The 26,718-nt window shown below is 41.3% G+C and overlaps 1 protein-coding gene across 1 annotated transcript in view; it reads left to right on the top strand.

Annotated features, from left to right (window-relative positions):
- Positions 1-26,718, top strand: part of GABRG3 (gamma-aminobutyric acid type A receptor subunit gamma3) — a 666,707-nt gene that overhangs the window by 43,467 nt on the left and 596,522 nt on the right. Inside the window, exon 3 of the mRNA XM_051822228.2 lies at positions 1,514-1,581. Within this exon, the coding sequence (XP_051678188.1) occupies positions 1,514-1,581 (68 nt within the window). The remainder of the gene's footprint in view (positions 1-1,513; positions 1,582-26,718) is intronic.

The following is a 26,718-nucleotide window of genomic DNA, read 5'->3' on the forward strand; positions in this document are numbered from 1 at the left end:
CTCTGGATGCCTAAACTCTAATAAATACTGTGAAACAGCCAGAGAAGTCTCTTGTAAAAAAGAAAGTCCTCAACTGATTGACTGAACAAAGCCTTTTGTGTGGCATAATCAAAGGTTATGTGGTGTTTGGAGACAGAGCATGTGTTAAATCCAATTAAGTTGAAGAAAGATGCTACTTAATTTTCATAGTAGTTAACAAAGCTTAGACTAAAATAATGAATACTCCTTTTATGAAATTTAAGCATTGTATGCATCATGCATAGAATTGTGTTGGGATGTTTTCTATAATGCCAAGAAGTCATTGGAGCTAACAACAGTAACTTGGTTGTGCTGACAGATACTGGAGAAACTGGCTTAAATTCATAATCGTTATTTTCATTTCAATTACTGCCCTGGCTACAGCTACTGGACATGAAATTTCACAAGAGACTAACAGACAAGAGGTGCCATTCATAGTTCCAGAAGTAGAGTGCATAGGTCCACTTGTGAATGATCAGTTATTTAGCAAAACTGGAAGAGGTTCATTGAAATAATTGCAGATACAACTAGTCTTGTTTCCATAGAAACAATGCATTTCATGTGGAAAGGTTCAGGAATCTTGTTTATATTCCTCTTGGGGACAAATATTCTGAAATTGGCTCTTTCCTCCCTGTCACTGAGTACTAATAGAGGGAACATCCTGCTTTCCAGAGAGTGTTAACTCCTGCTCGGAGGTCTGCCTACTCCGCAGTCTCATTACTAGTCTTGCTCTGTTCTGTTGCAGCCCCAGAAAGGGAAGCTGGATTTCTTTAATGCCAAATACACCAATTTAACCTTTGATACACACTATTAGATATCAAAACTTTTGATTATATAAATTTTATGCCCTCATAGTTGAAACAGTAATTCAGACTTACTAAAATTTTAATCTTTTCTGAGTTACAGAATTTTGACTCTAATAGGTGTGTATAGTTGTCTTTAATAGTAAATAATACTAATAAATAATACTAATAAGCAGAACTTCTTGTTTGTCTTTGATATATGAACCCACCAGAGCTTGGCTGCGGAGTTGCTTTTCTTTGAAATGATAGCAAGACAGCCATGTGATAGATAAATTACTGAGTACATCACTGGGTGCTGCTCATCTCTTGTGTTTGGCTTTATAGCAAAATTTTAACATTAAATTACTTGTACAATGTCTTATATTTTATCTCATGTCTTTGAAATAAAATCAGCTTAACTTGTGCTGTCAAAAATCTTTATAGCCATCTATCACTGGCAATTTGCAATGTATAACTGTCCTATTCTCCTAGAACTTAATAAATATAAGGAGGGATCTCTTATCCGTTGAAAATTTTAAAAAGACAGAATTTGAATTTTAACCACAAGACAAATCCCAAAGAAAAATCCACTAGTAGATGTTTCCAACATATCCTTGAGATGTTAGTGCATGAGTCATTGGACAATCAGCAGTGCTCTCCTTTCTGTCTTTCTCTGACTCAGAGTATTAACATGTATGTATTTTTCTCCACAGTAAAACCGACCGTAATTGATGTGGACATTTATGTTAACAGCATTGGTCCTGTGTCATCCATAAACATGGTAAGAAGCTATTTTATTTTCTGCTCTGATGGTTGGTGAGCTTGTTCTTGTTTACATTTTCCTTGTGGATTTCATTCTGAGATTTATCATGCAGGTTTAAAAACTAAAAATTGACTTCATAAATCTGTGGCTTTTATTGGTAATTTAGATATTGCAAATGTTAAAAAAAATAAGGAAACAGAGCTGTGATACTAGCAGTGAGATATTGCTCAATTAATAAGTGTCCCTACCCTCACCCACGTTTTCCACACATGGGTTCATAGTACATAGATTGTCAAATGAGAGTCTTTGCAATTATGCAGTCATTAGTTGTATCATACCTCATTAACATTAGGGATGAAGATAAATGATGGATTTGTTTTTACTTTTAGTTCCTTTTCCAATCCTTTCAGTGTTTCTCGGGAAAGGATTCAAGATCACGCAGCTTATACTTTTGTCTTCAGTTTGTACTCTGGATACATAAACTACCATTTATTTTCTATAGGAGAAAGTACGGTATAAAATTTGTGTGTGGTCCGTATAGAGTGTTTCTTTACTTATAAGTAAATTGAATTCAACAACTATTTAGGGTAAAGGAAGGCCTTCTCCATTTGAAAACAAAAGTGAGTAGCTTATAAGCAGGTGTTGTCCTGTGGGGATATGCTAGGGTCTGAGCTTTCTGTCATGGTCTGCAGCCCACAGTACAGCTGTGGTGAGGTGTGATAGGATTCCCCAGGGATCTTTGCAGTTCAGCCCTGATGTTGTCAGGAATACCTGTACCCAGGTACCTCTCCTGTGCTGCTTTTTTTATGCCTGGATTTGGGAAACATGTGAGTTTGAGGGTAGAGAATTGCCAAAAAGCTGAGTTCTATGTCTTCTTTCCATTGCAGTGTTCTGTGGATGGAAATAACCCCTCCAAAGTTAGCAAAATCATTTCCTTTCATTGCCAGATTTTCAAAGTGTTCTTCCTTTCTCATGATATAAGGGCTCCATGCAGAGCAAAATTACATTTATGGGTGACTCTCTTGAAAAATATTCCATGTTCTCCATAAACTAGAGCAAACAGGTAAAATGTATAGAAGATAATTATGTCACACAATTTATGTGCTATAGATTGTAGTGTTTTAAAATCAAATTATAAGTGTGATGTTTGTTTTTCAGTTGACTGAACAGGATAATCATTTCTTATTGTATATATTTTCTTGTTCTAAAGTTTTGTTTGCTTACATTTATTCTACACCTTTATGTATAATACTAATATAACATGGAAAGAAAAAGTATCTCTGTAGATGTACAGAGAATAAGGGATATTCAAAAAGTTTGTGGAAAATGTACATTATCTTTTAATTCTGTTTTCCCACAAGCCTTTTGAAATTCCCTCACATGGTCGCACAATTATTTCAACAACAGTTGTTTCTATTTAGGTATTTAGGAAATTATATGAACTCCTGTAACTTTGAGATCTAATTTGTGTCCAAAATCAGATGTAGCTTTTGGAGTTTATGGGAATTTGTGCATGGAAGACACAGGCCGTGGAGCAAGCTAAGCAGGAGACTCATCCCAAGTGAAAGAGACACTAAAGGCAGATACTCTCCCTGGCAAAGTTGGCAAGAAAGGAATGGGTTTTTCCAGTTGGGTTATCTTAATCTGAAACTTGACTGCTAGGTCGGAGTTTGCCAGGTGGGACAATGTGGGAAGAACCCTTCTGTACCAATGAAGGTCTAGGGGGTGGCTGTACCCAGTAGAACCTGGTACCTGGAGGAACAGTGATGCAGGCCCTAAGGCCTTGATAGAGAACTGAGCTTATTCCTTAAATTTGTTAAAAACAGATTCCTGCATTTGCAAAACATGAAAACTACTTCCCTTTGAATATGTGCAGGGTCTATTTCATGAGGTTAATTCAAATACTGTAAGCTCTGTATTCACCCCTCTTCCTATTTTTTTTGTTGTTCTAAGATTGCTTTGCTATTTGGGGTCTCTGTGTTTCCATTTGAATTTTAGCATAATTTTTTCTAGATCTGAGAATAATGTTGTTGGTATTTGATTGGGATTGCATTGAATTGCTTTTGGTATTATGGACATTTTGAGGATGGTTCTTCCAATCTGCAAACCTGGAAGATTTTTCTACTTTTTTATGTCTTCTATTTCTTTAATATTTTGTAATATTCATCATAGAGATATTTGATATACTTGGTTAAATTTATTCCAAAGTATTTTAATTTTATAGCTATTGTGAATGGGATTGATTTTAGAAGTTTTTTCTTAGCTATGGCGTTGTCTGTGTATACAAAGGCTACAGATGTTTGTGTGTTGATTTGTGTGTGTGTGTGTGTGTGTGTGTGTCGATTTTCTATCCTGCTACTTTACCAAACTCTTCTATATGCTCCAATAGTCTCTTCATGGAGTCTTTTGGGTTCCCTATATATAGAACAGTTACCTCTGCTCTGAGCTGCTCTAGGCAACCAAGGGGCTCTGAGAGTGAACTGCACACTCTGTGATTGCCCAGAACCCAGGTACACCCTTTCTCCTCTCACACAGTCACTGTGTTTTCTTAGTCTCAGCTTCCAGGGCTGTCATGGTCAAGGAGTGCAAGTGGATCCACTCCCCACTGCTGCAGGGGGACTGAGGTGCTCCCAGGGCTGCTGTCCATATGTGTTCTAACCTGCTGGATTGAGTCCTAGTCTTCCAACCAGATTTGATTCCAGTGGGGAACATAGGTTTTTCTCTGTGGTAAGATCTCTGGATCACAGGTGCACACAATACCCACAGCCGCAGCCCTGCTCACTTTACAGTTGTGCTGGGTGCATAGGAGAGTCCCACAGGCAGCACTTCCCTTCCACAGGGATGGCTCCCCTTTCCCTCCTGTTGCTGTGTGGGTGCAGTTGGCTTGGTGGAGACCATCTAACTCAATTGCTCTTGCACTGCTGTGGGTGCCCCCGCTGACTGGGTGGAGGGTGACCCCAACAGTTGCTAGATGTAAGCATACAAGCTGGGGCCCGCTACCTACCTATGTCCAAAAATGGCACCAGCCCTCCCACTTCTGGCTGTAGGTCCCTGTTGTAGGAGGGAGGAGGTGAGAGAGAGAGAGAAGTGCTGCTTCCACCCCATCGCTCCCCTCTCGCGAGCAATAGCCACACTGTCCTGAGGGATCCCTGCTGTACTCAAAAAGGTGCAGTTCACTAAACTCTCCCTCCTACTGTATCAACAGTGGCGGAGTCCCATAGAGTCTGTTCTCACCTGGTTTGCCAGGGCTGGTTCCTTCTTTCCTGGATCCAAGCTTCTAGGTCTTCCACTGTCTCCCTGTATTTTATTGCATGTCTGTGCTTTGCACACAGGTTCAGGCTGTCTCTTCTGCTTTTTCAGGATTTCCCACTGTAGTTTCCCCTGCAGCTTTACCATGAGAGTGTACTTTTTCCACCTTTTTATATTAATTTTGCCCTACATAAATCAGACTGCCCTGTCCCTATTCCACCATCTTGGAACCTCCCCTCTTCCTTTTAAAGAAAAAGAAGTAGATGCTCCTTGGAACCTCCCCTCTTCCTTTTAAAGAAAAAGAAGTAGATGCTCCTTGACTTATGATGGGTTACATCCTGATCAACCCATTGTAAATTGAAAATACAATATGAAATATAAAAATATGTAATAAACCTAACCTACAAAATATCATAGCTCAGATCATCCTACCTTAACTGTGCTCAGAACACTTATATAGCCTACAGTAGGGCAAAATCATCAAATGCATGCCTATTTTATAATGCAGTATTGAATGTGTCATGTAATTTTTTGAATACTCTACTGTGAGGGAAAACAGAATGCTTGTTCTATTCTCTTTTACACTATTGTCAAGTCAGAAAAGTAAGTCAACCATTGTAAACCAGGAACTGTCTGTGGCTGATGATAGAAAGCTGACATTTGTACTTTAAAATCATGAACTCTGCCGCTTCTGTACAGGGGTAAGGAATGACTGTAATCAAATTGACCTGAGGCATTATAGGCCCTCCATCACCAAGAAAAATACATAAGTTTCAGTATAAAATACATCCCGATACAGACACAAGTTACTGATGTTAGATTTTGGAGTAGAACATCTTTTTTTTTTTTTTTTTTTTAAATTAACCTCAGTTTTAAGAAGTATTCTCAATGTCTTCAAATTTCATTTAGTCAAAATTATTTTCTTCTTAGAATGTATCTCTCCTGTAATGAAGGGTGGGCCGATAAATGTGGCGCCTATTTGTGAGGCTGAAGCAGCCATCTGGGCAACAACAGACAAGCTAAAGGACAGCAAATGCTTCTCTCTGCAAATGGTGACATATTTACAGTCAGTTCTCAGCAGAGCTAAAGTTGTCCAGGCCATGTCTAATTGCATGAGGAAGAAATAATATACACTAATCTATCATAGAGAGTAGGTAAGGGTTTATTTAAAAACTACATACTCATACGCAAACACGTGCATGCAAATTTCTGTCTGTCTCTCTTTGCTTATTCATTAAACATTTGCACACAATTGCTGTGACTGTGTCAGCCACTGTGCTGGGTGCAGATAAGACAGGTGAATCAAATGCTAATCTGGGGGAAGCAAGTTCCATAAATGAAGTGGATGTTGGAGTGAATGAAGTTAGATTCAGTGGTGAGCAACCCAGAGGAGGGAATGTCTGGCTGACCCACGAGAGGTTTCCAAGGCTTCCTGAGGATGGGCTTCCAAGTTACATCCTGGAAAATGAGTATTTCTTCCCTTTGCACCCAGAAAACACTCTACGTGGAAGTCATATATGACTGAAATACCATATTTACCCTCACATCTGCCGAAACCAGTTTTGAAAGAATGTGAAGTACTTAAAAAGTGCAACATGGACCTTACAAAAAATAAAAACAACTTAAAACTAGAGAAGTCACTGTGAAAGTGGGTTATCAAGGAGTGAATCAGCAATAAAAATGGAAAAGCCTGAGAGATTAAAACAATCAAATTAAAAAATATAGATTGAGTACCCCTCATCCAAAATCCTCTAAAATTGGAAATTTTTGAATGCTTGCATGAGACCACATTGGAAAATACATCCCTAACCCCAAGTGACAAACCTCAGGGGCATTGTAAATACCACATAGAATTAACTTCACTCTATGTGTATAAAGTGTATGTAAACGTAAGTGAATTCTGTGGTTGACTTGCGTTCCATCCCTAAGATTTCTTATTTTGTATATGCAAATATTAAAAAATCTGAAAAACATCCAAAATCAAAAACACTGTTGATCCCAAATATTTCAGATAAAGCTATCAATCTGTGTATTTGTATTACAGGGAAAACACACCTTAGAAGTGCATGCAAGTTTTAAAAATGTGAATTTGGGGGTGTGATGGTGGTTGACCACAAAGCCAACTCCTGATAAATTATGGCCATTTTCCCTCAAATCGCCATTTAACAACCAAGAAATCATGGAAAATAATTAGTTTCTCTTCTTTCCATTCCTACTTTTCTGCTTTCTTATTGACATTATTCATACTAAAGATTCAGTTTTAAACATTCTTCTTGCTAAATGAAAATGAAGTTGCATTGCAATTTATTAATATATTGACTTTCATTGTTCTGTTTATCCTGTGGTTGTTTATGATTTTTCTAGTTATTGTGGAGATTAGAAGTGGTTCATATGAGATCAGGAGAATATTCATTTTTATGTGCTTTCCTAGTATCCCCTGTCTTCATCATTGCAGCATATCTAAATATGTACATGTCCTATTAGGAATTGTGCTCAAGGACCATGGAAGCTAGAACCTTGAGAGTTCATTTTTGAGAATATTCACTTCAAATAGACTTTTTTTTTTTTTTTTGACAGGCAGAGTGGACAGAGAGAGAGAGACAGAGAGAAAGGTCTTCCTTTTGCCGTTTGTTCACCCTCCAATGGCCACCGTGGCCGGCACGCTGCGGCTGGCGCGCTGCGGCCAGCGCACCGCGCTGATCCGAAGGCAGGAGCCAGGTACTTATCCTGGTCTCCCATGGGGTGCAGGGCCCAAGGACTTGGGCCATCCTCCACTGCACTCCTGGCCACAGCAGAGAGCTGGCCTGAAAGAGGGGCAACAGGGACAGAATCCGGCGCCCCGACCAGGACTAGAACCCGGTGTGCCGGTGCCGCAAGGCGGAGGATTAGCCTAGTGAGCCGCAGCACCGGCCTCAAATAGACTTTTAGGAAAGAAAATAAGAAAACTAATGCTCTGATACCTATACTGTGCCATTGATGTCATCGAATTTCACCTTCATGATTCATTCAGGAAAAAACTAAGTCACTCCTTATATTTGTTCAGTGACTTGTTAAAGCCATCAATTGAATTCTCTTTTTAAAAGATTTATTTATTTATTTATTTGAAAGGCAGAGTTAGAGAGGCAGAGGCAGAGAGAGAGAGAAGTCTACGATCCACTGGTTCACTCCCCAAATGACAGCAATGGCCTGAGCTGGTTCTATCCAAAACCATGAGCCAGGAACTTCATCCATATCTCCCACGCAGGTGCAGGGACCCAAGGACTTGGGCCATCTTCCACTGCTTCCCCAGGCCGTATCAGGGAGCTGAATCAGAAGCGGAAGTGGAGCAGCTGGGATTCGAACCAGTGCCAATATGTCATGCCGGTACCGCAGGCAGCGCCTTTATCCACTGTGCCACAGCGCCGGCCCCAAATGTCCTGCAAAGAAATTTTTTTTAACTTTTATTTAATGAATATAAATTTCCAAAGTACAGCTTATGGATTACAATGGCTTCCCCCCACATAACTTCCCTCCCACCTGCAACCCTCCCCTTTCCTGCTCCCTCTCCCCTTCCATTCACATCAAGATTCATTTTCAATTATCTTTATATACAGAAGATCAGTTTAGCATATATTAAGTAAAGATTTCAACAGTTTGCACCCACATAGAAACACAAAGTGAAAAATACTGCTTGAGTACTAGTTATAGCATTAAATCACAATGTACAGCACATTAAGGACAGAGATCCTACATGAGACGTAACTGCACAGTGACTCCTGTTGTTGACTTAACAAATTGACACTCTTGTTTATGGCGTCAGTAATCACCCTAGGCTCTTGTCATGAGTTGCCAAGGCTATGGAGGCCTTTTCAGTTCACCGATTCTGATCATATTTAGACAAGGTCGTAGTTAAAGTGGAAGTTCTCTCCTCCCTTCAGAGAAAGGTACCTCCTTCTTTGATGACCTGTTCTTTCCACTGGGATCTCACTCGTGGAGATCTTTCATTTAGGTCATTTTTTTTTTTAAGGAATATAAACTTAATGTATTTCACAAGTACAACTTTAGGAATATAGTGATTCTTCCCACTGTACCCACCCTCACACCCACACTCCCACCCATCTTCCTCCTCCTCCTCTCAGTCCCATTCCATTCTCCACTAAGATCCATTTTCAATATAGTTTGTACACTGAAGACCAACTCTATCCTGAGTGAACAGTTCAACAATTTGCATGAAAAGAAAAAAAGAAAAAAAAAAAACCTGTTCCTCAACAGTCAGTGCAATGGCTGTTCAAAGTCATTGCATCTTGAAGTTAATTTCACTTTTTTTTTCAGACCCAATTAACTTTAAAGAAGCATCCAAGAATAATACATCTTTTGTGAAACTCTTAGACAGAATTGTAATACAACTCTTTGAGAACAGAGGTCCTGCATGCACAGTTAGTGCACAGACTCCTGTTGTTAATTTAACAATTAACGCTGTTATATATGACATCAGTGATCACTCGAGGCACTTGACATGCACTGCCTAGGTTATGGAAGCCTTTTGAATCCACAAACTCTGTCAGTACAAGGCCATAAACAAAGTGGAAGTTCTCTTGTCCCTTCAGAGAAAAGTACATCCTTCTTTGATGACCACTTCTTTCCGCTGGGGTCTCACCCACCAGGATCCTTCCTGTAGGACATTTTTAGCTCCTTTGTCAAAGGTTGTAGATGCGTGGATTGATTTCTGGCATTTCTGTGGTGTTCCATTGGTCTATCCATATATTTTTATTCCATGACCAAGCTGTTTTGATTATAACTGCCCTGTAGTATGTCTTGAAATCTGATACCATGATGCTTCTGGCTTTGATTTTGTTGTATAAGATTTTTTTTTTTTTAGCTATTCAGAGTCCCCTACATTTCCATATGAACTTCAGCATCATTTATTCTATATCTGAGACAAATGTCCTTGGTATTTTGATTGGTATTACATTGAATCTATAAATTGCTTTTGAAAGTATGGCCTTTTTGATGATATTGATTCTTCCAATCCATGAACTTGAAGATTTTTCCTTTTTTTTGTATATTCTTCTATTTCTTTCTTTAATGTTTTGTGATTCTCATTGTAGAGCTCTTTGACATCCTTGTTTAAATTTATTCCAAGATATTTGATTTTTTTGGTAGCTGTTGTGAATGAGATTGATCTTATTTATTTATTTATTTATTTTTTTGACAGGCAGATTGGACAGTGAGAGAGAGAGCCAGAGAGAAAGGTCTTCCTTTTGCCATTGGTTCACCCTCCAATGGCCGCCGCGGCCAGTGCGCTGCGGCCGGTGCACCGCACTGATCCGATGGCAGGAGCCAGGTACTTATCCTGGTCTCCCATGAGGTGCAGGGCCCAAGCACGTGGGCCATCCTCCACTGCACTCCCTGGCCACAGCAGAGAGCTGGACTGGAAGAGGGGCAACCGGGACAGAATCCGGCGCCCTGACCGGGACTAGAACCTGGGGTGCCGGCGCCGCAAGGCGGCGGATTAGCCTAGTGAGCCACGGTGCCGGCTAAGATTGATCTTAGAAGTTCTTTCTCAGCCATGGCATTATCTGTGAGTTGCAATGGTGAGAGTGGGCATCCTTGCTTGGTTCTGAATATAAGTGGGAATTGTTCCAAGTTTTCCTTGTTCAATAGGATGTTGGCCATGGTTTGTCATAAATTGCCTTGATTGTGTTGAGGAATGTTCCTTCTATAGCTAATTTGCTCAGAGTTTTCAACATGAAAGGATGTTGAATTTTATCAAATGATTTCTCAGCATCTGTTGAGATAACCATACAGTTTTTGTTCTGCAATATGGTAATGTGATGCATCACATTTATTGATTTGTAAATGTTAAACCATCCCTGCATACCAGGGATATATCCCACTTGGTCTGGGTAAATGATATTTTTGATGTGTTGTTGGATTTGATTGGCTAGAATTTTGTTGAAGATTTTGTGACTATTTTCATCAGGGAAATTGGTCTGTAGTTCTCTTTCTCTGTTGCATCTTTTTCAGGTTTATGAATTAATGTGATGCTGGCTTCATAGAAAGAATTTGGGAGGATTCCCTCCCTTTCAATTTTTTTGAATAGTTAAAATTTCGAATTAGTTCTTTAAATATCTGATAGAATTCAGCAGTGAAGCCGTCTGATCCTGGGCTTTTCTTTTTTGGGAGTGACTTTAACAATAATTCAGTTTCCATCTTAGTTATGGATCTATTTAGGTTTTCTATATTTTCATGGCTCTATTTAGATAGGTTGTATGTGTCCCGGAATCTATCCATTTCTTCTAGGTTTCCTGGGTTACTGGCATACAGCTCTTTGTGGTAATTTCTGATGATTCTCTTTATTTCGGTGGTGTCTGTTGTTACATTTCTTTTTTCATCTCTAATTTTATTGAGTTGGGTCTCCCTCTCCTTTTTTTTGGTTAGCTCAGCCAATGGTGTGTCAATTTTGTTTATTTTTTCCAAAATACAAATTTCATATATTCAGATTTAGGAACATAGTGATGCTTCCCACCCTACCCTCCCTCCCACCCATGCTCCAAACCTTCTTCCCCCTCCCTCTCCTATTCCCACTCCTAATTTTTACAAAGCTCTATTTTCAGTTTACTTTATTCTCATAAGGTTAACCTTACGCTAAGTAAAGTGTTCAACAAATAGTATGTAGAACAAAACCCTTGAACAGAAATCTTTAATGTTGCTCATGCTTAAAAATTTTGGAGTCTGGCTTGGGAATTACTTGCATTACAAGGTCACAGATGTCACATATACTTTTTCTATTTATGAGAGTCTTCAAAAAGTTTATAGATAGAGAGTTAAATGAAAAAAATTTTAGTGCAAAAAATTTAAATCTACACATAGTTATTTTTTTAATTTATTTTTATTTATTTGAAAGAGTTAGAGAGGTAGAGACAGAGAGAACTCTTTCATCCCTGGTTCACTCCCCAAATAGCTGCAATGGCGGAGATGATCCAATCTGAAGCCAGGAGCCAGGAGTTTCTTCCATGTCTCCCATGTGGGTGCAGGCGACAAAGGACCTGGGCCATCCTCTACTGCTTTCCCAGGCCATAGCAGAGAGCTGGATTGGAAGAGGAGCAGCTGTGACTCAAACCGGCACTCATATGGGATACCAGCATCTCAGGCCGGGCTTTAACCTACTGTGCCATAGTACCGGCTACACACATAGTTTTTTCTTTTCTTTATTTTTTGACAGGCAGAGTTAGAGAGAGAGACAGAGAGAAAGGTCTTCCTTCGGTTGGTTAACCCCCTCAAATTGCCGCTACAGCTGGCATGCTGCGCCAATCCAAAGCCAGGAGCCAGGTGCTTCTTCCTGGTCGCCCATGCACGTACAGGGCCCAAGCATTTGGGCCATCCTCCACTGCCTTCCTGGGCCACAGCAGAGAGCTGGACTGGAAGAGGAGCAACCGGGATAGAATCCGGCGCCCCGACTGGGACTAGAACCTGGGGTGCTGGTGCCGCAGGCGGAGGATTAGCCTAGTGAGCCAAGGCACCGGCCAGCACACATAGTTTTCTCATAATACACATTTCAGTGAACTTTTTGAAGACCCTTCATATCATTAAAGGTACTACTGATAAGATAGGGCATGAATGGATGTGAACTTTTCAGTAAGTTAAGCACACTGAGGTATCTGTAACAGTGAAATCACTGACCTTTGTTGGCAATGATCTCATGAACTAACTCCTTCAAGTGTGCAAATAGCTTCTCATTTTTCATCTTGAACTTTTCTACTTTGTGTATTTTGCAATTGGTATCTCTCATTCTTCACAATATGAGCTACATAATGTGCCTTTGGAAAAGAACACCTTTGTAATGTTATAATAAAATGCATTTTTCTGAAATGTGCCATTGGTGGTTTGGAACTCTTATTAAAACATCTGAAGCATCCTTCCCATCCTACCGTGGCAAGTTTTCTGTAAGTTCTTGCACAGCCCGGCTTGCCTGGAGGTAGGGATCCATAGGTAGTTTGTGATGGCAAAAGTGCACACTGGTGCTGGGACTGGGGCTTGTAAGGGCAGGAGTGCCATGCTGAGGCATAGCCACAGGTAAGTAGGCACCTTTACAGGCCCTTGAGAGGGGCTGGCCATGTGTATCTTTTAGAGAAATCCCTCTGGTAGCATTATTGAAGAAAACAATAGGGGAAACTTGAGTGAGGGAGACACAATTTTGCTGTGAAATTCCAAGGTGAAAAATGGTGAACTGAATTTAAAGAGTGATGGTTGGCCACAGAGGAAGGTGTGCATTTGAGAAATTTTACTCCCAAGACAAGACTGAATGCATGCAGGTATTAAGGAACCACAGAAGTCAAGTGTGAGTCACATCCTCAGAGCATTTGTTAATCCAGTAAATATTCCTGAGCCCTGCTACGTGTCAGGTGTTGAATCAGAAAGTGGGAACACAGTGATGAAGGGAACAAATAAGGCTGTAGCACTAATGGGACTTCAATTCCTGTGTGCTGAGACGTTGAATAAACAAACATGCACGCTGTTATTTAAAACTGTACAGTTCTTTGAAGAAAGTAGGCACGTAGGTGTGACAACACCATGAAGCTTTTCATATAAGTGGGCAGGGGAGGAGAATGGAAGGAGATGAGCTCTGAAATCTTCCAAGTGATCGCAGGGGTCTTGGAAGACATGGCGAGCTGTGTGCATTTTATTTCTGATCTAGGAGGAAACCTACAGAAGATTTTAGCAGGTAGATTGTGTAATGTGGTTTAGTTTTCAAGTCATGTTGTACCCCAACTCTGCAAAGGCCAGCCTTGCTCCTTGGTTCCCCGGAGGGAGCTCTGCATCTATGCATCTTATCAACGTAGCCTTTAGTAGGTGGAACATAGTTCCACCTACATCCCAATTACTTTTATTGAAATCTTGTCCTCCACTCTCTTAGAACATGACCTCCTTTGGAAATAAGATAATTTCAAATGAAATTAGTTAAAGTCACAGGGGTGGGAAAGCTCTTTTCTGCCAAGGGCCTTTTAGATGTTTGCATCATCATTCAGAAGCCATACAGAAGTTATCAGCTTAAAAACTAGCCTGCTATAGATTTTTTGAATTTTGAGTCTCATCTGTGGTTGCCTTGGCATGACTAGATCTGAGTTAAGATCTGTTGAGTTAAGATGAGGTCCTACTGGAGTAGAGTGGAACCCTAATCCAATATACAAGGGGACATTTGGAGACAGGCACTCACACAAGGAGAACACTGTATGAAGAAAGCGGATCGAGACGATGCTCCTACATGCTAAGGAACACCAGACTGAGGTAAACCTCAGGTAGCTGGGAACAGATTTTCCCTTAAGGCCCTCTGAAGGAACAAGCCTGCCAGCACCTTGTTCTTAGACTTTCAGGATTTTGAACTGTGAGACAGTCACCTTCTGTTGTTTGGGGTAGTCATCTAGGGTACTTCACTGTGATAGCCCTGGCACTAACTTATTTGCAGGTTTTGTTCATTGATAAAAGAGATGGCTGTTTGCCATTGGATTAGGAGACTGCAGCCCACCACACACCCTCCCTCCTTTTTCAGAACTCAGGATTCCAGCTGAGCCCTAAATTACAAGCACTATGGAGCCACTGGCAGCACCATTCTTTGTACAACTGCTTAGCCATGTGGGGAGTTCTCCCAAGCAGGGGCTGCCCCATACTCAGGACAGCCCTGTTTCAGACTTTTAAGAGAACTGTAACAAAACACCTTACATGGGGAAATCTAAAAGCAATGGAAAAACATTACCTAGTTTTTGTGAAGGCTGGAAAGTCTGAGTTCAAGGTGTCAGCAGATTGAGTATCCATTGAGGACTTTCTGCTTCCAAGATGGTGGCTTTTATTTGTCCTCAAATGACAGAAGGAACAGGAGGACTCCCTTTAACCTCATAGATAAGGGTGCTAATCCCATTTATGAGAGTGGAACCCCCATTACTTGATCACCTCCCCAAGAACTGTACCTTTTAATGTTATCACACTGAGTATTAGGTTCCACTGTATGTATTTTGAATGGACAGCAACACTTAGAACATACATAGGAAGGATTGTGAGTCAGGATTACCATTATGCCAAATAATCAAGAACATGAGGGGCTGGCTTTTTGATGCAGCAGGTTAAGCCACCACTTGCAACACCAGCATCCCATATGAAGACCAGTTAGACTCCTAGCTATTCCACTTCTAATCCAGCTCTCTGGTAATGTGCCTAGGGAAACAGAGGAAGATGGCCTAGGTACTTGGGCCCCTGCACCCATGTAGGAGATCTGGATAGAGTTCTAGGCTCTTGAATTCAGACTGGCCCAGCCCCAGCCATCACAGCCATTTAGAGAATTTACCAGTGGATGGAAGATTGATCTCTCTCCCTCTCTCTTTCCTCTTCCCTCGCTCTCTCTCCCTATCTCTCCCCCACTCCCACTCTCTCTCTCCTTCCCTCGCTCCCTCTCTCTCTGTAACTCTGGCTTTCAAATAAATCAGTTGATTTTTTTTTAAAAAGAGAGAGAACATGAAACCATGCTAATGAAAATAAGCACAAGTAAGACTTGAATTCAGATCCTGGCTCTACCACCAGTAGGTCCAGGATGAGTGATGAGTCTTGGAATTCCCATTCAGAGAAGCAAAGCTGCCGTGAAGCAAGCATTGAAGTCAACCATTGAAGTTAGGGTGGGGCCTGGGGTCATGGCCTAGACTGGGAAGGACTCATGGGGAACAGGCATGGCTGTGCGACTCACTCGTGTCAACTGTGCTGGCTATCGCGCCCCATTTCATCCTTTGTGACCTTTAGAGGTTGTGAGTTTTCAAGTGCAGATAAGCAATCCTTTATCATGGTGCCAGCATGGCCAGGACACCCCTACTTGGCTGGTAACCGCTTGTCTTCAGATACGTCTCTTTCCCAGATTCTCCAGAGCACGAGTTTGCGTTCTTTCTCCATCCTCTAGTGCAGATGCACGACTCAGAGCTGGCGTCTAGTCCATAGGTGAGCAGGCATGGACAAACGGAGGAAGGAGTGAAGCCGGCCGAGAAGAGAAGCAACTTAACAGAATTGAAGTGGAGAAGGAGGGTTTAATATTCAGGGATGTAAGTTCTGGAGGACAGGACAGTCGTTGTTTTGTTCACTAACATATCCCAGCATCTGGCAATGCCAGGAACAGAATAAATATAAACATTGACTGGAAGTGCAGGCCTTTAGTCTTAGAATTTAGGCTTGCAAGGTCCAGAGTTGCAGGCTTCTGTCTTGTTTTTATGCCTCTTATAACACCTGGTACCTTTATGGCACTGGCATGTATTCTTGTTAGGGATATATTTAACTAGATAGGCGTGTGTGAGAGTCTTGCCTCAGCACACAAGTCAGAAAGGGGAATGAAATAGCACATGTAATGTAGATGAGTGCATGCATCTGTGATTCTGTCCCCATTCATTCCATCAGTTCAAGCTGCTAGAATGATTTAGGTTTCTGGAAATGAAGCTATGATTCAAAACTATGTCAGATAAACATCATTTTCCCTAGAGCTTCAGTGCTGGTATTGGGATTATTTCCTTACTCAACCATCCCATGTTCTGACAAAATTTTCTTTCGTTTTGGTAAAAATGACCAACAACATTTCAAAGCAAGGATAATGTCAGTAGCTTATGTTAAGTAGTCAGGAATATTCTGAAATATACATAGTGTCAGTAATACAGCTTTTTGCTGAGGTGTTTGTTCTCAGTCATATCTGATCTGTGGACAGATCTTGTTACCCACCTGCCCCACCTCCAAACCCAGACATTGTTTCTCTGTCCAGGACTAGGCGGAAGTTCAAGTGGTGAAAGCTATTTTTTAAAAGACGTTATTTATTTGGGAGGTAGGGTTATAGACAGAGAGAGGAAGAGACAGAGAGAAAGGTCTTCCATCTGCTGGTTCACTTCCATGATGGCTACAATGACTAGAGCTGAGCCAATCTGAAGCCAGGATCTAAGAGCTTCTTCCAGGTCTCTCACGTGGATGCAGGGGCCTAAGCACTTAGGCCTTCTACTGTTTCCCCAGTCCATTGCAGAGCTGGATCAGAAGAGGAGCAGCAGGGATGTGAACTGGCACCCATCTGGGATTCTGGTACTACAGACAGAGACTTAGCCTACTACACCAAGCGCCAGCCTAAAGGCAGATTTTATTCAGGACTATCAAAACAGGGGACAAAAGGCCCAGGGTAAGCCCGGGCTCCCTTCCAAATACCGCAGGGAGGAGTCTGACATTGTGGAGCGCTGTCAGACATTTTCAGCCACTCACCTAGGAGTTTCTGCTCGTATTTTTATCTTCCCAGAAAGTTCTTCCTTGTGGAGACACTTTTTCCTCCTTTCACCTTCTGGTATCCTAAATTCCCTTTGTTCAGTTCTGCTGTCTTTGCCTTTGCCAAATCTTCACTTTGACCATGTAGCTGCTCTACTGCCCATGACTCTGCACTTGGTGGCACCCTAGGGCAGGGCACTGATGTCCACTTGGGCAGGCAGGAGTCCAGTGGATGCATTAACTTTTGCTGTGGTCACTGCTCTCAGGATCAGTGATGGGCACTGGGATGCCAAGATCCTGCACAAAGCACCCCAACTCTCACTTGTTTATTCATGAAGAGCCCTTGGAAGTCTAAAAGAGGACAGAACCGGACAGATCAAAGTCTGGTCCTTGGAAGCAGACAGCATCCATCTTTGCTGTCAGAGGGCAGAACTATGAGACCTGACAGAGAGCTACCAGGTCATTGGAGGTGTCCTAGAGAGACCCAAGTGATGTGGGACAATGCTTGGGAGGAGAAAATTCACATGTGGTGGCCTTCCCAGGTGAGTGGCCTGTGATTCTATGAGTCTGTGACACAAAAGGGAAATTTGATTTTCTACTACTGAAGAAAGTCTTTTAAAATTTTCTACCAACAATTAATTTTGTCACTGATTTGCAAACCTTTTGTTTCTCCATTCCCTAATCTTCCCCATCCTTCTCTTTCAAAATACTGCAGTCTAAAGATAGACTTGTCCTTGGAACTATGCAAGGAAATTAAAATGAAGTACAGTTATCAAAAAAGTATTAAAATACTGTTTTCTTTCTTCATCTTTTTTTACTGCAACAGTACAAGTTAGAGATTTTGAGAAAGACATTTGAATGAGAAAAGCAATTAAGGTTTAAGCATCAAAAAGGAATTTCCATGAGATGAAAAGTGGCTGAGTGAAGTCAATTATTCTCTCTTTTTCTGAAATTATTCTGGGTAACTCTATCCTAATGAGTTGATCCTAATCCTGTGAGGAGTGGGCTCTGGCTTTTCTTTGATGTGCTCACCTCAGACCTGGAGCAAACTCTTCCAGTGTCCAATATTGAAGCATCATTTGCCAGCAGCAGACTCTATTTACTGGAAACTTCCCCTATTCTTTTTCTTTAGCACTGTTGTGTGGGCTAAAAAAACAATGAAAAATGAAAACTGTGAATGTTATGTGTACCATTCACAATGCTTATTTTAAAAATTCTATGATTTTTGTATCTTTTGAGTATTTTGTTGTGTGTTTGTCAACCTAAGCTGTATTCATGATTTCTACCTTTTGCCTAGATCTTATGTGATTATGCAGCAAGAACCTCTCAAGAAATTCCTTTTTTTTTAAAAAAAGGATTACTTGATGAGATATTTTTCCCATAGATACTATTTTTTTGAAATGTAGAGAGATGGAGGGAAGGGAGAGAGAGAGAAAGAGAGAGAGAGAGATCTCCTATCTGTGGTTCACTCAAATATCTGCAAAGGCTGTGGCTAAGCCAGGCTGAAGCCAGGGGCCTGGAACTCAGTCTGGGTCTCCACCATGGGTAGTGGGGACCTATATACTTGAACCATCATCTGCTGCCTCCCAGGATATGCATTGGCAGGAAACTGGAATCAGGAGTAGAGCCAGGAATCAAACTCAGGTATCCCAACATGGAATGCCGGTGTCCCAAGTGACATTTTAACCGCTGCACTAAACACCTGCCCCTCACTCAGTAAAGTCTTTTCTTAAAAAAAGATTTATTTTATTTTATTGAAAGAGTTACAGAGAGAGGTAGAGACAGAGAGAAAGGTCTTCCATCTTCTGGTTCACTCCCCAGATGGTTGCAATAGTCCAAGCTACACTGATCCAAAGCCAGGAGCCAGGAGCTTCTTTCAGGTCTCCCATGTAGGTGCAGGGGTCCAAAGACTTGGGCCATCCTCTACTGCTATTCCAAGCCACAGTAGAGAGCTGGATTGGAAGAGGAGCAGCTGAAACTAGAACCGATGCCATATGGGATGCTGGCACTTCAGGCCAGGGCATTAACCCACTGTGCCACATATGTTAAATCATACGTTATTCTTCTGAGTAAATTTTCTCTTCTTAGTTTCCATATTATTAGCAGCATTTCTGTATAAATTTGCCAGTCAAAACAAAGTGACCAATACTTGGAATCATTCTTGATCCATGTCTTTAATTTTTGCATTCTTTTTGATAGCAGGTGGACTTGGTCAAATGTTGATAGGAGCATGTTTGACTTCTAAAACTCTACTCTAGGCCTGCAGGAAGACATAACAAGAGGAATAGTACTGTCAGTGCCAGGCCTTTGTGTGAGAAGAGGAAACTGCAGTCCCTCCCTAGTGACTGGGTCCTGGTCCTTGAGGTGGTACCAGAACTTTTCCAATAGGGCTGCGTGTAAATGAAGGGAGGATGACTCGATTCAGAACATCCTGCTACATGTAGTACAGGTCTCTTGTTTTAGCTACTGTGTTGTGTTGCTTTCTTTCCTCAGAGAGCCAAAGCTGACCTCAGGGAAGGAGTACTTCAAAGGTCACATGTGTGCGTGTGAGGACACAGCAATCTGACGGCCTAGCTTGGTGCCAGGAATTGTCTCATGCTCTCCGTCCCTGCTCTCATCATTGCCTTTTACTTGTATAAGAGAATTTTAGTATGGAACCTCTCTAGCTCCTCCCCTTATTGTCCTCCTAAAATTTTACACAGACCTCAAATATATCTAGTGGATGAAGGTTGAAGCTTCTCATATGTAAACAGTGGGAGACAGGCAGAGCCTCTTCCTGCCGTTTCAGAGAAGTGCCTATCTTCCAGGGGCCAATGGAATTCATGATGCAAACTCCCGAACTATAATGCGGTAGCCACTCCTGCCAGTCCCCAACTGTAGAGGCAGACTTTTCTACCCCTCCTCAGCATTGCTGCCAAGTCACCTCTGTCGCTCCCCCTCTCCCCTCTTCACGGAGGAACGACACAGGACCCTGCGCTGTTCTTTTGTCTGCTCGGCCCTTCCCGGGTTTGCTGCTGGTTCTTCCCGGGTTGGCTGCCGTCCCTCCACCTCCGTGGAGGGGTGGGCCCCCCTGCCACTTTCCCCACTTCCGCGGGGGAGCGGCACACCGCTGGCCGGCTCTCTCGGGGGCTGCTCAGGTGTTATCTGGATGTTCCTCTTAGATGTTCCTGGTGCATGTTGTCTCTCTCCTCCTTTATAGTCCTCTTCCACCAATCCCAACTCTGCTACCCACACGCCGAGTACGCTGCTCTCCTCCAATCAGGAGCAGGATCAGCTCCTGCAGGTCATCACTCAAGTTGGCGAGAGGCAGCTGCGTAGAAGTTATTTACTCCCTTCTCAGCGCCATATTGTGGGAGAGCAGATGCATAGAGTAAGTCTTAATTCCAGTAACTTAGTCTAGTCCGAGTTGCTCCCCACAACCTCCCTAATGGACAGACTAATCCTGCCATTCCTCTGCTGTAAGGCTTGTAAGGATGGCCCTCTTGTGCAGTACTGACGCTGCAGCCAGCTCACCCTCCCTTAATACCATCCCTGTTCTGCTGTTTCTCTTGCACTGCATCTGACACACTGTCAGATCTTGCTGGTGTTGTGCTGTACAGGAGCATTTCTGGTTCTGGGGCTCCTGTTTTGTACCACATGGCCTCTGCTTTCCTACTTCAATGCCTTTATTGCTCCGAGGCTCAAATTTGTGCCCAAGACTTACCAGATTTGGTTTTCACCTTCCTGCCTGTAGCCTTGTACCTTGTATCTATTCATATATTATCAAGGGTTGGAGGTCTCTATCTGTATGCCCGTCACTGGCTCCATGATTAGCCCTGAGCAAGTGCTAAATAACTGTCTTTTGTTCCACTGAACCTACCTAACATGCTCATGTCCCTTCTGTCTGGGAGCACTTCCATCTCTGGTGAAGTAGTTTCCATTTCTTCCAGCCCAATTCTCTTTTTTTAAAATAAACCTTTTATTTAATGAATACAAATTTCATAAGTACAACTTTAGGAATATAATGGTTCTTCACCCCATACATGCCCTCCAATCCCCACTCCCATCCCACCTCCACTTTCCTCTACCATCTCCTTTTTCATTAAGATTCATTTTTAATTAACTTTATATACAGAAGACAAACTCTATACTAAGAAAGATTTCAACAAGTTGCACCCCCTCACACACAAAGTATTAAGAACTGTGTGAGAACAAGTTTTACATTTAATTCTCATAGTATAATACATTAAGGACAGAGGTCCTGCATGGGGAGTAAGTGCACAGTAACTCCCATTGTTAACTTAATAATTAACACTCTTAAGTATGACGTCAGTGATCACCCAAGGCTCTTGTCATGAGCTGCCAAGGCTATGGAAGCGTTTTGAGTCCATGATCTCTGTCAGCCTTTAGACAGGGCCATAAGCAAAGTGGAAGTTCGCTCCTCCCTTCAGAGAAAAGTACCTCCTTCTTTCATGGCTCCTTCTTTCCTCTGTGGTCTCTCATAGAGATCAATCATGTAGGATTTTTTTTTTTTTTTTTTTGTCACAGTGTCTTGGCTTTCCATGACTGAAATGCTCTCATGGGCTTTTCAGCCAGAACAGAATGTCTTAAGTGCTGATTCTGAGGTTAGAGTGCTGTTTAGGGTGTTTGTCATTCTATGAGTCTGCTATGTGGACTGCTTCCCATGTTGGAACATTCTCTCCTTTTTAATTCTATCTATTGTTATTACCGAGACACTTGATCTTATGTATATGATCCCTTTGACACTTAATCCTACCTATATGATCAATTGAATACTTAACATGATCACTTTAACACATAAGATGGAATTAATACCACCCAGCTTAATGGGATTTTGAGTCCCATGCTATGTATTTAGTTTTACCCTTAGAAGTAAGTCCATGGGAATGTATGCAGAATTATACAGCTCCTCCCTCTCTTATTCCTACTCTTAATTTTTTTGCTGGAATCCATTTCAATTGACTTTATACATATATGATTAATTTTATGTTAAGTAAAGTGTTCAACCAATGATATTAAATAGGAAAAATATAAAAACAATAAAAATAAAATAAAATAAAAAAACTGTTACTCAACAGTCAAGAAGGGCTGTTCAAGTCATTGCTTCTTGTAGTGTCAAGTTCACTTCTACAGGTTTCCTTTTAGGTGCTCTGTTAGTTATCACAGGTCAGGGAGAACATATGGTGTATATCCCTTTCACAGACAATGCCCAGTTTTCCCAGCACCATTTGTTGAAAAGGCTGTCCTTGCTCCAGGGATTGGTTTTAGCTCCTTGCTGGAATGTAAGTTGGTTGTACTTGCTTGGATTATTTTCTGGCATTTCTAATCTGTTCCATTGGTCTATCCATCTGTTTTTGTACCTGTACCAGGCTGTTTTGATTATAACTATTTTGTAGTATGTCTTGAAATCTGGTATTGAATGTCTACAGCTTTGTTTTTGTTGTATAAGATTGCTTTAGCAATCTCTTATGTTTCCAAATGAATTTCAGCAGCATTTTTTTAGATCTGAGAAGAATGTCTTTGATATTTTTTACTGGTATCACATTGAATCTGTAAACTGCTTTTGGAAGAAAGGACATTTTAATGATATTGATTCTTCCAATCCATGAACATGGAAGTTTTTTTTTCCCATATTTTTGTGTCTACTTCTATTTCTTTTTTAAATTATGTGTAATTCTCATTGCAGAGATCTTTGATGTATTTGGTTAAATTTATTCCAAGGTATTTTATTTTTTTGTAGCTATTGTGAACAGTATTGATCTTAGAAGTTCTTATTCAGATTTTTTTTCCGGCAAGATGGCGGAATAGGAAGGGAGCACACTGATAGTCTGGGGAGAGATAGTTTAATAAAAGTGGAGATACTGCAGGTTCAAGGAAGAGTAGGGGAGGAAACAGCAGAAGAAACTCTTCCGGAACGCGTGACTCACAGCGGACCTGCGTGGAGAGCGTGGGAGCCCACAGTTCGGGACATCAGCGGCAGACTCAACACACCAGCGCTGGAACGCGAGGTGAGCCGAACCTCAATAGCCCGAGACACCGGCAGGCAAGCGGAGAGAGGAGACTAGAGGGAACGACCCCCGGGGGGGGAAGTTCACAAGGCTAACTGGAAGAGAGAGAGAGAGAGAAAAAAGGGTGACTAGTACGGACACGGGTTTCTCTCTCTCCGCTCACCTCTCAAGGGCGAGCAAGACAAAGAGCAGGCGCCATCTTGGACATACGTCATAAGCAGAGCGACCTCAGGTCTGCACCAGCCCTGAGCCTAGCAGAAAAACCTGACTCTGGGCGGGGCGAATTAACAGGAGATTAGGAGCTAGTAAATTTGTGGTGCTACTGAACTGAGACTGTGAAAAAAGAGACGGTGGGGAGAGAACTCACGGAATTCACGTGAGCACTCTCCAGAGACGCTACAATTCCGTAACTTTGGCAACCCAGTGGGAGGCTGAAGGAGAATTTGAGCCCACTCTGAGGGCCGAACAGATTCCCTGTGGGGATCTTGGGAAAGAGCTTCCGATCTCTGGCTCCTGTGGGTATATCATTTGCCTGCTAACTACCTCCAACTTCGTTCAGCTGTGCGGAATTACTTCCCTTTTGAATCAAAAAAAAAAGAGAGAGACAGAGAGAGATTTACCATGCCTAACCTGGGAGTGTCACCTTTGGCACACCAAACAGAGCTCTCAGGCCACACCCATCTCAAGCCCTAAGGCTCCATCAAAAACAGATAGTCCACTTAATCTAGAGTCATAGTATAACAAGAAAAAGCACCACAGTGAAGAAACCAAATATCTCCAATATGCCAAATAACAAACGCAAAAACCGAGGTAATAAAAACAAGGAAGTCACCATGACGCCCTCAAATGAAAAAGACACCCCAATTCAAGATTATGAAGATGATGACATAGAAGAAATGCAAGAAGCAGATCTCAAAAAATTGATAAGAACATTAAGAAGTTCTCAAAAACAAATTCTGGAACTACACAAATCCTTAATGGACAAGATAGAAAATCTCTCTCGTGAAAATGAAATATTAAGGAGGAATCAAAATGAAACGAAACAACTAGTACAACAGGAAACTGTGATAGTGACTGAAGTGAAGAATTCAATAGATCAAATGAAAAACACAATAGAGAGCCTTACAAACAGAATGGGTGAAGCAGAAGAGAGAATATCGGACTTAGAAGACAGAGAACAGGAAAGGATACAGTCAGACCAAAGAAAAGAAGAGAAAATTAGAAATCTGAAACATATTGTCGGGAATCTTCAGGATACTATTAAAAAACCCAACATTCGGGTTCTAGGAGTTCCTGAAGGCATGGAGAGGGAGAAAGGATTAGAAGGCCTTTTTAGTGAGATATTAGCAGAAAATTTCCCAGGTTTGGAGAAGGACAGAGAAATCCTAGTACAGGAAGCCCACAGAACCCCTAATAAACACGACCAAAAGAGATCCTCACCACGACACGTTGTAATTAAACTCTCCACAGTGAAACATAAAGAAAAGATCCTAAAATGTGCAAGAGAGAAACGTCAGATTACTCTCAGAGGATCTCCAATCAGACTCACAGCTGACTTCTCATCAGAAACTCTAAAAGCTAGGAGGGAATGGCGAGATATAGCCCAGGTACTAAGAGAGAACAACTGCCAGCCCAGAATATTATATCCTGCAAAGCTATCATTTGTGAATGAAGGTGAAATAAAGACTTTTCATTGCAAACAGAAATTGAAAGAATTTGTTGCCACTCGTCCAGCCCTGCAACAGATGCTTAAAGATGTGTTACACACAGAAACACAGAAACACGGTCATCAATATGAAAGAAGGTAAAGGAAGGAAACCAAGGAAGGAAACCTCACAGCAAAAGATCACAGGGAATTCAAAGCATATATTAGAACTTATCTTTGGCAAATGGCAGGGCAAAGTTACCACTTATCATTAGTCACTTTGAACGTGAATGGCTTGAACTGTCCAGTTAAAAGACACCGATTGGCTGATTGGGTTAAGGAACAAAACCCATCTATTTGCTGCTTACAAGAAACACATCTTTCCAACAAAGATCCATACAGACTGAAAGTGAAAGGCTGGAAAAAGATATACCATGCCAACAGAAATGAAAAAAGAGCGGGCGTAGCCATCTTAATATCGGACAACATAAACTTTACCACAAAAACTGTTAAGAGAGACAAAGAGGGACACTATATCATGATTAAGGGATCACTTCAACAGGAAGATATAACAATTATCAATGTATATGCACCTAACTACAGGGCACCAGTTTATCTAAAAGATTTATTAACGGACTTAAAGGGAGACTTAGACCCCAATACAGTAGTACTGGGGGACTTCAATACTCCACTCTCAGAAATAGACAGATCATCCGGTCAGAAGATCAACAAGGATACAGTAGATTTAAACGACACTATAGCCCAAATGGATCTAACAGATATATACAGAACTTTCAATCCTACAGCTAAAGATTTTACATTCTTCTCAGCAGTACATGGAAGCTTCTCTAGGATTGACCACATACTAGGCCATAAAGCGAGTCTCAGCAAATTCAAAAGAATTAGAATCATACCATGCAGCTTCTCAGACCATAAAGGAATGAAGTTGGAAATTAGCAACTCAGGAATCCCTACAGCATACGCAAACACATGGAGATTGAACAACATGCTCCTGAATGAACAATGGGTCATAGAAGAAATCAAAAGAGAAATCAAAAACTTTCTGGAAGTAAATGAGGATAACAGCACAACATACCAAAACTTATGGGACACAGCAAAAGCAGTGTTAAGAGGAAAGTTTATATCAATAGGTGCCTACATCAAGAAATTGGAAAGACACCAAATAGATGAGCTTTCAATTCACCTCAAGGATCTAGAAAACCTACAGCAAATCAGACCCAAATCTAGTAGGAGAAGAGAAATAATTAAAATCAGAGAAGAAATCAACAGGATTGAATCAAGAAAAACATTACAAAAAATCAGCCAAACGAAGAGCTGGTTTTTTGAAAAAATCAACAAAATTGACACCCCATTGGCCCAACTAACTAAAAAAAGAAGAGAAAAGACCCAAATCAATAAAATCAGAGATGAAAAAGGAAATGTAACAACAGACACCACAGAAATAAAAAGAATCATCAGAAATTACTACAAGGACTTGTATGCCAGCAAACAGGGAAACCTATCAGAAATGGATAGATTCCTGGACACATGCAACCTGCCTAAATTGAACCAGGAAGACATCGAAAACCTAAACAGACCCATAACTGAGACAGAAATTGAAACAGTAATAAAGGCCCTCCCAACAAAGAAAAGCCCAGGACCAGATGGATTCACTGCTGAATTCTACCAGACGTTTAAAGAAGAACTAACTCCAATTCTTCTCAAACTATTCAGAACAATCGAAGAAGAGGGAGTCCTCCCAAATTCTTTCTATGAAGCCAGCATCACCTTAATTCCTAAGCCGGAAAAAGATGCAGCACTGAAAGAGAATTACAGACCAATATCCCTGATGAACATAGATGCAAAAATCCTCAATAAAATTCTCGCCAATAGAATGCAACAACACATCAGAAAGATCATCCACCCAGACCAAGTGGGATTCATCCCTGGTATGCAGGGATGGTTTAATGTGCGCAAGACAATCAATGTGATACACCACATTAATAGACT

This window comes from Oryctolagus cuniculus, chromosome 12 (genome assembly GCF_964237555.1).
Source record: "Oryctolagus cuniculus chromosome 12, mOryCun1.1, whole genome shotgun sequence".
NCBI classification, from domain to species: domain Eukaryota; kingdom Metazoa; phylum Chordata; class Mammalia; order Lagomorpha; family Leporidae; genus Oryctolagus; species Oryctolagus cuniculus.